General features: G+C 42.3%; 1 protein-coding gene across 1 annotated transcript in view; it reads right to left on the bottom strand.

The window, feature by feature from the left end:
* GABRP (gamma-aminobutyric acid type A receptor subunit pi) overlaps positions 1-12889 on the bottom strand; it is a 40047-nt gene extending 27158 nt beyond the window's left edge. The window contains exons 1-2 of the mRNA XM_054037847.1: positions 12650-12889; positions 1270-1371 (exon numbers count right to left, since the gene is read on the bottom strand). Coding sequence (XP_053893822.1) covers positions 1270-1325 — 56 coding nt within the window. The 5' untranslated portion in view covers positions 1326-1371; positions 12650-12889. The remainder of the gene's footprint in view (positions 1-1269; positions 1372-12649) is intronic.
* Between the last annotated feature and the right edge of the window lie 1300 nt (positions 12890-14189).

Below are 14189 nucleotides of genomic sequence, written 5' to 3'. Positions count from 1 at the left end.
GCTCCTCTTTGGTGGTCACTTATATCCAGGAAATGCTTTGCACCTCGCTTGTTATTGTTTACAGACAATCCTCTAGTGTCAGAGTGTCCCTGCGCAGCTAATGCCATCAGGAGAGGGAGGAATCCTACCTTCAGCCTCTGGGTGAATTGGGTTGGGAGGTGCAGGTGGCAGCCAATACTAAACATTCACAGCCTGAGCCAAAGCTTTTCAAACTGAGCACAATCAAGCTGCTGTGTTTGGCTCTGTGCTTGCATGGCCGATGATCAGAAGTGAGTCTGAGCTCCAATGTGCAAAGTCAATTTTTTTCTCACTCCAGGGGTGATCAGATGCAGAGTTTTCATTCAGACCTATCTCTGTTAGTTATGTAAAAATTAGCATTCCATAGTTAGATGATAAACTTGATCCAGGGGTGTTTTGAAGAGAAATCACTAATGTGTCTGAAGGCACTTACACACTGAGGTGACCAGGGCAAGCTAAAGTACCCAGCTAGAAAGACAGAGAGGGGTCGTGTTCTAACATGGTGTAATTTCCCAGTGGAGCCAGACCCTGTGTGCTCACTTACACCCTGTATAAAGTTGGTACAAAAAAAATTGCCAGCAGTGTGAATGAATGGATAATTCTGGTCTTATGGTGTTTATTCTGGTGTAAATGGCAAAACAAGGTCCAAGGCAGTGCATCAACATCCCACTGCCAGTACCTAATGGCAGCGAGGGCTATGCAGTGTGAAATGCAGCAGGTTGGGTTCTGGAGGTTTCTGTGAATTTTTTTCTTCAGTTCTCATTTATTTAGGTTTCATAGCCCTGAAATTTCACTGTAGGTTTCGGATCTGAAAGAACCCGCAAATCCCAAAGCAATGATCAAAACTGCTCAGCTTCATGTTGTTTCAGGACTGAGGCATGAACGGTTTCAGCCTCCCTTGGAGTTGGGCATAGGGTCACTTGAAAAATTCACAGACTTTTACACTTTAATTAAACTTAAAACTAGGGGAGGGTCATGTGGTTCTAGATTCTCTAATGGAAGTTACACAAAGCTGCAATTTTCAAGAGCCTGACTGAGCTGTAGAAAGGGGGCAGCACCTCCCTAGTGAGGGACTGTGACTCAGGGAGTTGTGCCCATTGCACTATCCTTTGGGATGGTGTAATCAGCTCTCCCCTGATGCATCCAGCCCTCTTAGGAAGGGATTGGAGTCTGGACCATGACTATTTTCCCTCCTGCCCCCAGCATTTATATCAACTACACTTCAGATGGTATCCTTGTCAGGAACCTTACCTTTGAGTTGGAAGAAAAAGCCACGCACAGATGAGGACAAAATATCTGCAGTACATTTCTGGAGTTTGTTTCAGTGCTGACTGTGATACTTCTACTGATCATCTGCGAAGCAGAAAGGAACAGCATGTAATTTACAGCAGTTTAAGGAAAATGTGCATGAGCACACAGAGATATTATCCTGGGGGAGTGGATGGGGGACAAGAGTTAAACATTTCTTCTATAATCTGAACATCAGGGCCTGATCCAGCGCACTCAACACATATGGACTCCAGAATCTGTTCTTTCTTTCGGTTCTGTAATGATGCCCATCACCATGGTCTCTCAGCAATGCCTTCCACATAAAAGAGACTGGCAATGCTCAGTGCACTTCATGGAGGCTCTGGATTTGATACCATTTCTTCCACAGAAAATGTGGCTTGGGGTTGAGTTTTTGGTTTAAGAAGGGCAGAAAGAAGGATTGATGTGAATGGCATTCTGGCTATGGGGAAAATCTTTATTAAGTACGAAGGCTTTTCAGCATTTCCTAACAGTGATCCGACTCTGGATTCATCTGATCTCCTTTCCTCACAGCAGGGTTTTAGCTTCTAACACAACTAGGCCCCAAATATTGCTTTAAAATGTTTTAGTTTCTGTACTCCATTAGGTCATGCCTGCGATAAACATATGGTTATTAATAGTACCACTGGCAGGTAACTCAGGGTTCGCTACAGGATGAAATCATTCTATTTTAAAATAGTTTTGTTGACTTTTCTAGGAGTGGAACTGAATCTTGGCTTTCAGCCTTAGAATTCCTCAGGTCTGTGCTTTTCTGAAAGGAACAACATGATGATCAACTAGCCTTCATCTGACTACAATGTACCTGCAGCCCCTCTCCAGTATTAAGTTCACTGAACAAAAGAGTGGGTCAGTTAAAAAGCTTCCCTAAAGCATATGGATGGCTGTGTCACACTCCCAAATAAATGTACTTTCTAACAAGAACAAACTAGGAGTTAGCTGATCTGCACACACTGTGGTTGCTAAGACATTCTCATTACTTGGCCATGCTGAACTCAAGTTGGGAACATGATGTTGTATCATCAAACCACTCCAAATGAGCATGTAAATACGTCTGAGTATATGAGTGCTTTCATGCAGATATTGGCAAGGAAATATTCAGCTTTGATGGACCATATTCTGCACTGAGTTACATTTATGTAAGTCTGGAATAACTCTATGCAAGTCAGTGCAGTTACTCTGGATTTAGGCCAGTGAAAGCAACTGAGAACAGAATTTAACTCAATGTGTTTTCTCATTATGGCCTGAAATTTGCATTCAAACTTCAGAGCTGGCCCTTATTCCATAATGCCCCAAACCAAAACACTTTGAACATTTCCTATTTTGCAGTTAGAGCCATCTCAGTTAGCACACTGTGGCCCAAATGTGCATTACAATCCTGCCCATTTGCATTACTCAGGTGGTACAAAGGGGCTGGATTCAGACTGTAACTTGCCAGTGGAGAACTCCCTGGGCAAAGGGGTATTCCATGCTGATGCAAAGCCAGCAGAGCTGGTTACTGCACCAGCTGCTCAATCCACCATATAAAGAGCATTCCCAGAGAGCGAAAAGACACACCAGGGCAGAGCGCAAGCATCATCAAGTTCTGTTTTATTTGCCCAGGCTTCACTGGTGTAGTCTCTCTATGGGACCATATTCCAGTGGCCTAACTCGTGTGGAGCCCAGGCTGTGAAAATCAGAGAGCTGTAACCAGCTCCCTGATGGCTCCTCCCTGCTCCTGTGCTGAGCTGAGCTCAGATGCAAGGGAGAATCTAGCCCACTGTTAGCACCCAGAGGTCCTGACTTGGGACTAGCTTGGGCAAGGCTGAGAGTTTGCCCTGGATGGGGTAGGCTCTGTAAATTTTCAGCAGGGATAGCAAACCACCCAATGCTAGAGTGGATGCCACTTCTCTTTAAGGAAGTGATGCCAGCAGTAGCCATCCTGCCACCCTATTGCTAGGCAAAGGTGGTTGTACATGTCATTAAAAAGCAAGCCTTGCAATAACTAGATTAAAGAATAATCAAAAACATTGGCTGCCTGTGCTGCCAGCGGCTGCTTTTAAATGTAAGAGGAGAGAAATGAATTTTGATGGGAGAGAAATGAGTCCTAAAGCCTGGGGTTCAGTGACCTATCACCTTAGAGCCTCACTCCGCTGTTTGTTTCAGGTGCTCTTAAGGGCAGAGCTGAGCTTGAGTTTCTCAAGTCCTAACCTACCTGCTGTATGTAATGGATGGGATCAGCATATGGGAACCGAGGGAAGAGGCTTGCTGTTCTTTTCTCATGGCATTCCTGGCAGCAGCTCCATGAAACAATATGGCAAGCAGTTTCAGCTAGGCACCACAATGAACCCAAAAGAATCATATAAGGAGAATCAAGTGGGGGCAAAAATGGGATATGAATGGAGTGTTTCTCCAAAATGAAATATATTCTGACATCGCCAGTTCTCTGTGTAAATTCTGACGTTCTGATAAGGCTCTTGCATATCTGTCACTTTTCATCCAATTTGGCATGCACATGATTTCCTACCTGCCCACCACTGAAACGCAACTGGAATTGTTTTAACAGCTCACAGCAATGCTACACAACAGTTTAGGATGGAAAGTGGAGAACATTGTATCCAGTTGAAATTACTGGAGGGGGAGGAGAGGGCTCTTATGGAGGCAGAATTCAATTATTCAAATTGGCATTGGGCCAGAGCACTAGGATTAACACAGCTCCTCTCCTGAAAAGTGCCGTGAGATGTTAAATAGAATAAAGTGCTGGAGTCAAGGCCTGGTATTCTCATTTCGTGTGAAAGACGGCCTCTTCAGAAGAGCAGTGCTCATGAATGCCATGATGGGCACATCACCTGCTGGATTACCAATGCAATGCACTTATTCCTGTTAGTAGTGTCCTATCCAGATTGTGACCCACCCTAGCTCTGCTTAGCAGATAAAAAGCTGACAGTGTCGCAGCTTAAAGACTAATTAAAATCTAAAGAGTATTGTGAGCATGAAGTAATACCTGATTCATTTTGCCCTGTGGATAAGCCAGTTCTTGTTTTGTTTTTTTCCCCACAAGTGAAAAACAAGCTAGCAAGTTCACTAAGTTACAGAGCCTTTGCTTTACACACATGGTTGAGAGGTCACTGAAATTTATCATCCTGGGTTCCTTACATTCTCTTCCTAACTTCAAACTTAAAAGAGCTTACTATAAAAAAAGATACCCAATTCATTTTTAATCCTTGAAAACAGAATAATGAACTAGTTCACGGAGACATTTTCGTTCTGAGGATTCAATCGCTCATTCCTCTACAACTGGATGGGAGTCAAGGCATAAGACCTAAGCTTCATTGCCCTACATTTGTGTCATCATTTACACCAGTGAACATTTGGATGTGATAACATTTTACACTCACTCTGCTCAGTGGAAATCACAAAATAAGGTGCAGGGCTATGGAGAATCAGGTCATTCCAATCTACTATGTCTGTCTCAATGCATATTCCTAAAATGGTTTCAGTCTGTTTTGTAAAATGGCAAAAATATAAATTTCCAAAAGAGAATATGTTACATTGTAGATTTAAAAGAATGGGTTATTGATTCCTCCCTGTGGCTTCATGAATTTTGATGTCTTGTTAAATTACTTAGAGGCTTTTTGCTTGAAAGTTGATATGACTTTGATTTCAATGGCTGTTAAAAGCCTACATTCCTTTAAGGATCTGGGCCTCAGCATTTCTGTTGCTTTGTCCCCATCTGTAAAATGGGTTTAATAGCATTTCCCTACCTCAAAGGGCAGTAGTGAGGAGAAATACATGAAAGATTGTGAAGCACTCAGGTGTAATGGTAATGGGCACTAGATAAGTACCAAAGCTAGCTAGATAGTACTGTACTTGTATGAAAGATAGCACTTCCTAGAACCAAACACAGCCAGAGTGTAAACATCCTCTCTCCCCAAGTTCAACTTCTTTCAGAAAAATGAGGTATTTAAGTTTGAAAAATGACAGAGAACATATACAATATTTCTTTCTTACAGGCTTCTTTTTTTAGTGATGTTAAGTCCCTGTTCACTCCTGTCAACATCCTCACGATGGTTCCAGTGTCCTCAGGGCCGGCTCCAGGCACCAGCTTAGCAAGCCGGTGCTTGGGGCAGCCACTCCGGAGAGGGGCGGCAAGTCCTGCTATTCGGGGGCAATTCGGAGGACGGTCCCTCACTCCCGCTCCGAGCGAAGGACCTCCCACCGAATTGCCGCTGCAGATCGCGATTGTGGTCTTTTTTTTTTTTTGGGGCTGCTTGGGGTGGCCAAAACCCTGGAGCCGGCCCTGAGTGTACTACTACAGAGACTGAGTTTCCAAATAAGGTTAAAACAGTAAAAGAAACAATTTCACTGGAAGTCTATTGAGTTCTGTATGTGATGCCATTATAAACTTGTTAGAATGTAGGCTATAATAGCAAAATGGATTTCAGTGGACCTAAAGACATTGAGCCAAAATGTATTGGTGTAAGGGACCCTAACTGAATTCCACGAAGTTGCACCAGTTTACATCAGAGCAAAATCTATCATTGAAATGCTGTTGTGATTTGAGTTTACAAAGAGAGAACAATGTAATGTCAGTGCAGCATCTAGATAACTGATTACTATAGAATTACCAGGGCAAAATGATTTCGTTGCAACTCTCCCATGACATAAAAAGGATTGAACTGTGTCATAATCCTAAATTACCTTGACGTTAATAAAAAAAACAAAGGGGATTAGACACAAAGTCTGTAATGAAAGCGTATAAAGGAAAAGAGTAAACTCACAAAATCAAGTGCATTATCATTTTATAAAAAGAACAGGAGTACTTGTGGCACCTTAGAGACTAACAAATTTATTTCAGCATACGCTTTCGTGGGCTGCAGCTCACTTCTTCAGATGCATAGCGTGGAACACACAGACAGAAGATATTTACACATACAGAGAACATGAAAAGGTGGAAGTACGCATGCCAATTGTAAGAGGCCAATCAATGGAGATGAGCTATCAGTAGCAGCAGAAGAAAAAACTTTGAAGTGATAATCGAGATGGCCCATAGAAGGTGTGAGGAGAACTTAACATGGTGGGAAAAAAATTCAATGAGTATAATGACCCAACCATTCCCAGTCTCTGTTTAGGTCTAAGTTAATTGTGTCTAATTTGCATATTAATTTGAGTTCAGCAGTCTCTCTTTGGAGTCTGTTTTTGAAGTTTTTTTGTTGCAAAACTGACACCTTCAAGTCTGTCACTGAGTGATTAGAGAGGTTGAAGTGTTCTCCCACTGGTTTTTGAATCTTAGGATTCCTGATGTCAGATTTGTGTCCATTTATTCTTTTGCGTACAGACTGTCCAATTTGGCCAATGTACATGGCAGAGGGGCATTGCTGGCACATGATGGCATATATCACGTTGGTAGATGTGCAGGTGAACGAGCCCCTGATGGTGTGGCTGATGTGGTTAGGTCCTATGATGGTGTCACTTGAATAGATATATGGACAGAGCTGGCATCGGGCTTTGTTGCAAGGATAGGTTCCTGGGTTAGTGTTTTTGTTGTATGGTGTGCGGTTGCTGGTGAGTATTTGCTTAAGGTTGGGAGGCTGTCTGTAAGTGAGGACTGGTCTGTCTCCCAAGATCTGTGAGAGTGAGGGATCATCTTTCAGGATAGGTTGTAGATCTTTGATGATGCGCTGGAGAGGTTTCAGTTGGGGGCTGAAGGTGGCGGCTAGTGGCATTCTGTTATTTTCTTTGTTGGGCCTGTCCTGTAGTAGGTGGCTTCTGGGTACTCTTCTGGCTCTGTCAATCTGTTTTTTCACTTCAGCAGGTTGGTATTGTAGTTTTAAGAATGCTTGATAGAGATTGGCCTCTTACAATTGGTATGCGTACTTCCACCTTTTCATGTTCTCTGTATGTGTAAATATCTTCTGTCTGTGTGTTCCACTCTATGCATCTGAAGAAGTGAGCTGCAGCCCATGAAAGCTTATGCTGAAATAAATTTGTTAGTCTCTAAGGTGCCACAAGTACTCCTGTTCTTTTTGCGGATATAGACTAACACGGCTGCTACTTTGTAATCTATCATTCTGTACTCCACTTAAATATGCGCCTGCTTCTGATGTCAAAGTATTTTTACAGTATAACTTAATTGATTTCACTGGAGTTATTCTTGATTTGCACCAGCCTGATTGAAATGAGAATGATGCCCTTTATCTATGATTTACTCTTGATCCCAAATATATAGGGAGATGGGAGTGCCAAAACTATTGCTTTGTGTGGTACTATTTCAGCAAAAGAATCCCAACAGGCCGATAAATAAACATACTTTTCCACTTATATATTCCAAGAGCTGTAATCAAAGATTACAAATTACTGCAGTAAAGCAGATTGGAAAAAGATTGTATCTGGTACAATATATTTTTGTTTTTCTAATTAACTAGTCAAGAATTTTAGTTGATTGCAGGAACAATGTTAGGCTCTGTTTAATTTGGATTTTTCTTATACTGTCAGTAGAAATACAACAAATGCAAGATTAGTACATAAATTCACTGATGGGGAAATTATTTCCAACTCCAGAAGATATGCGGCACAGTTATATATTGCTTAGTCTTTCACAGTTATATTGAAGATGCTGAGAATTTAATAATTCACTTGTTTAAAAATAATACTTTCCCTGTGGATTTTTAAGGTTATACAAATTGCAAGTGTTGTGAAAAAACACCTGGGGCCAGAATCCCAGGTGGTGTTAATCCATGTAGCTCCACTGCAGTTAATGCAATTATGCTTATTTACACCAGCTGAGCTTCTGGTCCAATATGTATATCTATTGTAACTCAGCCTATGCTGCCTCACCAAAGGTAAGGAATACAGCAGCGTTAGTTCAAGAGGATGATAAACACACACACAAACACAGAAAATAATTTGTAGTGTCATCAATCCTGTTTATCTGTAATAAAGTGTTAGTAAGAAAAATAAACATTCTTTGCGGTATAATTCATAACTCTGCTAGACACTAAAAACATGGACTAAACAGACACTGGTTTTATCACAACTGGCTTATTGCAACAATTTGTAACACACACCCTCTGCCTGCAGGGCTGGCATTAGATTCGCTGGGGCCCAGGGCAGAAAGCCGAAGCCCGAGCCCCGCCGCTCGGGCCTAAAGCTGAAGTCTGAGCAACTGCCTGTGGCATGGGGCCCTGGGCAATTGCCCTGGTTGCCACCCCTTAATGTCAGGCCTGACTGCCTGCTAAGCCTTACCTGCCCACTTCATTTTAAGTGGTCTCCTACAGCATGGATGAACCTCTTATGCCTAACAATCTGTCCCAACTTTTTAGCTCAGACACTCTCGTTACCTACCCCAGAGCTGAAAAAGAGCTTCTGGAAGTTCTAGAGCTGGACCCTTCCACCAACAAAAGTTAGTCCAAGAAAAGATACTACCTCACCTGCCTCATCTCTCTAAAAGTATACATTGTACGTCTCTGGGGCCTGCGTCTCATGACAGTAAATGTAAAAGACTCCCATGTTCAGGCCTCTTTGCCAAACCAGTGCATAGAGGTCTCAGTGTAAATGATTATTTTCTGTCTGTGATTGAAGGAAAGGGATAGATAAGGCCCCCCAAACACTACCCAGTGAGTACAGCAAAATTATACAACACTATCTTCTCAGTAATGACTCTGCCACATGTATGGTGGTGTTATTCCCAGCATTCAACAACACATACCAGTCTAATGTTTTAATTTAAGACATAATCTAGGACCTGATTCTGCAGTCTATACTATCCATGAAGTCAGTGGGAATTTGAACTGGGATTGTCAGACTGCCTTGTTCTAAGACAGAATTTGAACCTATACATCTGTTATTTACATTGGTGCCATCCGAGTTGCCTGGATGTAACAGAGGAGAATTTGCTTGGAGTGGGACAGAGACAAGCACTGCAAGAAAGTAGATTAATTTGCCATCCAGCATTGGCACAGCTAAAATAAATGCTGGCCCGAGAACAGTTAACATTTTGTTTGCTCATTTCAGAGCTGCCTCTATTTACTGCACAAAATGAAGAGTCTCATTACCGACTCAGGCACAACCTGATCTATCCTATTTCCCAAGTGAAAGCTTGGCAAGGCACTGTTGCAACCAGGTTGCTTTCAGCATCAGTGTTTACCACTATAATTTGCAAAAGGTTCAAATCCAGCCTTAGGCACAAATAGCCATTTGGAGTCCTGGGTGTCTCATGCAGGCTCAGCAGCTCATGAGACCTCTCTCTCCCCTTATCCTTCAGCCATTTTTAGAACCAAATTCAAATGGTTTTTTTCCAGAAGTGTTAGGACAGCCTTTTTCATTTCCATGTTGCCTCTGCTGGGTGCCGCCCTAACCATGACTAGAGTTGCTGGAAGTCTTGTAAGGAAGTGATAACTCAGTGGTATTTCCAGTCTGAATGTGAAGAAATTTGGGTTCACCTTGAGTGCACGTCAGCTTCTGTGCAGCACAGCATAGTCCTTAAGTGGAGTCGGTGCTGTCTCATTAGAGGTTATCTGGAAGTCAGTGCAACCCCCAAGATTAGGTACTGGTAGCAGGAAAAGGCTTACAGCCAGAGATTAGAGTGTCCCTATTTATTAGCATTGCTCCTCCAACAGAGAACACTAAAGAGAGTGTTGCGGGGAATGTCCCCTGTCCTCCCTCAGAGTGAGTGTCCCATGGCTGTAATCACACTGCCCTGTGACAATGGTCCTTGGTATGACTAGAATGATTGCTGCTTGCTTTCCTAATCGTTCTGTGCCATCAGACACTCCTGGATCAGATTTAAATGGCTTTAGAGTATTCTAGACATCAAGTATGTTTCAGTAGTTTTCCATCTAGAAAAGGAAATGAAGAGATTCAAACCTGAGATCATCTGTCTTTTTTGCCCAAAGCCTGAATTTTAAGTAGGTATCTCTGAACTGATCTTGAAAGAAACCAGCTTTGGAATGTGAGTAGGCAGGGAACTTTGTCAGCAAGGGCTCCTAAAATGCATCGTCTTCTCTGCCAGCCAATCGGGAAAGAACCAGGTGTTATTAGGATATACCTACCAAACAAGAGTATGGAAATCCAGTTTGACACATGGGCCCTGTTGCGATGACAGGAGAGAAGCCAGTCATATAAAAATTATATTATGCAAGATAGATTTCTGGAAAGGACCCATTTTCTAATTATTATTGAGGTACAAGGCTACAATTTTAATATCTAAATAACTATTTAAGCAGTTTTTATATATTGGATGGAAAAATAAAGTTTATAGCCTGCGGGAATGGAGTTCTGAATTTCTGGATAAATTTGGCACATCCTCTTGTAGTTGTGGACTTGAAAAACCAGTCAGCTGATTCTCTTCACAAGTGTCAATTAGGAGCAACTCTTTTGAAGCCAATGGAATTACACTGGTTTATTACTTACATGGGAGGAAAATTAGGCAGCTAGTTTATGTATAAAATTGAATGATATTCAAGCTAGTCCTCCTAGAACTTTTCATCAGCTCACTTTACAATCACTTAGAATGGACATGGACATGTTGCGATAGACCTGAAGAGTTAAAAGGACTCTGCCAGTCTGTCAACACATGGGAGAGCTGCTGCCATGATGGAAGTCCATCCAGTGAGCAATTTAAATGAGACTGACGTGATGCATAGAGCTTCTGCTGGCTGTCTGCACAGGAGTGAATTTGACAATGAAAATATATTTTAAACACTAAACTGGAATGAATGACAAAAGTTTGTGTGGGGTTGGGGCAGGCACTACTGCTGGAAACATCCCTTTAAAAAGGAAAGAGTCTGTAAGTCAGAGGTTCTCAAACTTGTACGTAGTGTGGACCATGCATTAATAGATTGTCCATAGACAACTCGTCTCCCACTAGTGATCGCACAGCATCCCTATAACAACTACTGCAATTATTACATGGAAAAGCGATATTAGGAAAGTTTTTGTATATATTTAGCTTCTTTTAATGTGATTTCACAACTGGAAACAAGGGCAGCCAAAACCCTCTGACCAGCCAACTTTCTGCACACCAGCAGCCAGTGCTCTGTTCATCACAGTTTGGTAACTTCTACTATAGATACTTTTCTTTGAGCAACAATCCTATTCCAACAGAGGGATGGATTAAAAGACCTAATAGCTCCCCCCACCATTATGTCTTCTTTTTGTTCCCCACTTGACATGGTAAGGAGATAATCTGAAAGTTCTGAAGAGTTTTCGTCTGTATACGTGTGTCCCCTTCACCCATGTACAGAGCGGTGAGAGCTGGGAGCTGTGTCCCTACGCACTGAAACAGTCAGGTAGGGCAGGACAGACACTGCTCTGGATGAGCAGAAGCAGCAGTACTGTCCCCTGTACTCTGCTGGCAAAGGTGCATGCATGCCTGGGGTAGGATTGTTATGCTAGCACTGAGAACTATCTTCACAATGCTAGACACTGATGTTTTCCTACGCATTTAGTTTTCATTAGGCTGAAAAAGATTTGCTGAAATCATGAACAACAAATGAGTGACTTCCTGGCACTCTCAGGAGTCCTATACAAACTCATGTGAACTTTGTTCTTGCTCAAAATAGACAGTTTCGGTTGAAGCGACTATCATTACATCATATGAAAAATGACCTTTACATTCCAGAAATAATTGGCACCATTGAGGTGAATTGTGGCAGTTGCATGGGGAAGTTTCACAGCAAATAGCCACTCTGAGCTCTAGCCAAGGCTACCAATGTCTTAAACTTTGGGGCCTGAGCCCACATTCTTTGCACAGCTCAAACTCCCATTGAGCTCAGTGGACGTACAGGAAATCCAAGGACTGCATGCTTAAAACAAATATGAACAATAAATTGAAGGCATTCACACACTCCATCACCCAATTTTAACTATCCCCCCAAATCCACAGTGAATAGCTTAAAATATAGGGCCTAATTCTGATTTCATTTACACTAGTGTAGTGAATGGTACATGCACTCACACCACTGCCTTCAACAGCATAAGAAAAAGGAGAATTATGCCAGTTTCAATACAATAGAACTCTGCCGTCAATTATACCAATGAAAGACTCCCGGAGAAGTCTGATGATATTACACCAGATTAAGACCAGTGCAAATAAAATTAGAAACAAGCCTTTCATGTAGAAGAGAAGAAACCCTTCTGCCCCAAATAGTGTAAGATTCCAGGACATAAGCCCTGATTCTTCACACTGCTTGGTAGAGGTGGAAACCTGAGCCTGCACAGAGCCCCACTGAAGTTAAAAGGGACTTCAAATGGCATATGGACCTGCCTGGAGCTTTAGGATTGAGTTCTTAAATACATGCAGCAAGACTAAGAAAAAATAAAATAAGGATTTCCAAGATTTACTTACATGCAATAAATTCTTCCTCCAAAATGCCAAGCTTTGCTCCTGGTCAGGCAGTTCATTTATGCTGTTTGAGCAAAATATGTGTGTGTATGTATATAAATGAGGGTGTTTATAAAAATATATAGCACTCCAATCAACTGTTTTCCAATCTCTCTCTAGATACTAGATTTCTGAACTCAGCTTCTAATATAAACTTGTGTGGAGTCGTCTGTTGCAACAGGGGATCTAGCTGGCTCACTGCTGTCTGAGTTCAGTCACATTGTGTGACTGTTACAGAACAGAGATTTCATTCATTCACTAAACCTGTCCCCGCACCAATCCACTGCAGGCAGGGATCCAGCAGCAGGTGCAGATAGCTCACCTTCCCGCCCCTAGCAGGCACTCAGATTGCAGGCAAAGCTTTGTATTCCCTCCTCAGATCTCTACCTGTAATCCTATACTCATGGTACTTCCCACCTCAGCAGTTCTCCCATCGGATTCCTCTCCATTATTTGTGCACGGGTGTGGGACAATGTTATTCTGCTCATCGCAGTCAAATGGTTCCTTTACCATATACAAGTTTAACTCGCCCTAATGGCATGAAATGGGGCCACTCCAATGTCATCTATACTCCATAAAGATTGGGATAGAAATTATAATGTAAAAGTAACCAAAAGTACAGCCTTACTTATAATACTTTGTTCAGTTCTGGCCATACCATCTTAGAATAAGCATAGCAGACATAGGAGGGGGTTCAGAAATGGAAGATAAAATTGATCAGTATCAGGGAAAGATTTCCATATAAGAAGTGGTTGAGAAGATTGGGATTGTTTAGCTTAGGGAAGAAAGGAATAATAAAAGGGGCATAATACATACAAAATAATGAACAGTATAGAGAAAGTAAGTCAGGCACTTGTGTTTCTTTTCTCATGATATAAGAACAAAGGGACAGTCTATGAATTTGAATGACAACCATTTCAAAGCAAATAGAAGGAGATGCTTTTAAAAAACCACACAGAACACCATTACCCTGTGGAACTCACTGCCACCATTATGTCATTGACGCTAAGAGCTAAACAGGATTCAAAAGAGGGTGAGAAATTTATGTGGATCATGAGAACACCCAAAGTTACATTAGATAGAATTATTTTTTGAAAGATGGAATTTAAGCCCTCCTGCTGCTAGGCATAAACCAACCTCTGCCTGGCAGGGGATAAGGAAACGACTTTCCTTATGGGCAGGTTATTCCAGACTTGCTCATTATAGGCTTTCTTGTCCCTGCCCCTGAAGTATCCATTACTGGCAACTCTCAGAGGCAGAATACTGGAGCACTGTCATGGGGTGGTCTACTCACCGCTGGAGCGCCTCCTCATAGTCATGTCTGGGGATTAGCTCTGCCAGTCTGACACCCCTTCCTACAGGTCCTCTCTCCCTCTCAGGACTCAATTGCTCCCTCTTCAGGCCAGGTCACTGCAGTTTTCTTCTTCTGGGGTGGGGCGGGTGTGTGTGTGTTGTGTTCTCAAAGTCTCTTGGGACGCACTGTCCCAGGCAGTCTTCTCATTCC

Source organism: Malaclemys terrapin, chromosome 8, assembly GCF_027887155.1.
Source record: "Malaclemys terrapin pileata isolate rMalTer1 chromosome 8, rMalTer1.hap1, whole genome shotgun sequence".
Classification (NCBI taxonomy): domain Eukaryota; kingdom Metazoa; phylum Chordata; order Testudines; family Emydidae; genus Malaclemys; species Malaclemys terrapin.
Note: the sequence above shows the minus strand (reverse complement) of the source record. Positions and strands in the feature narration are given on the sequence as shown.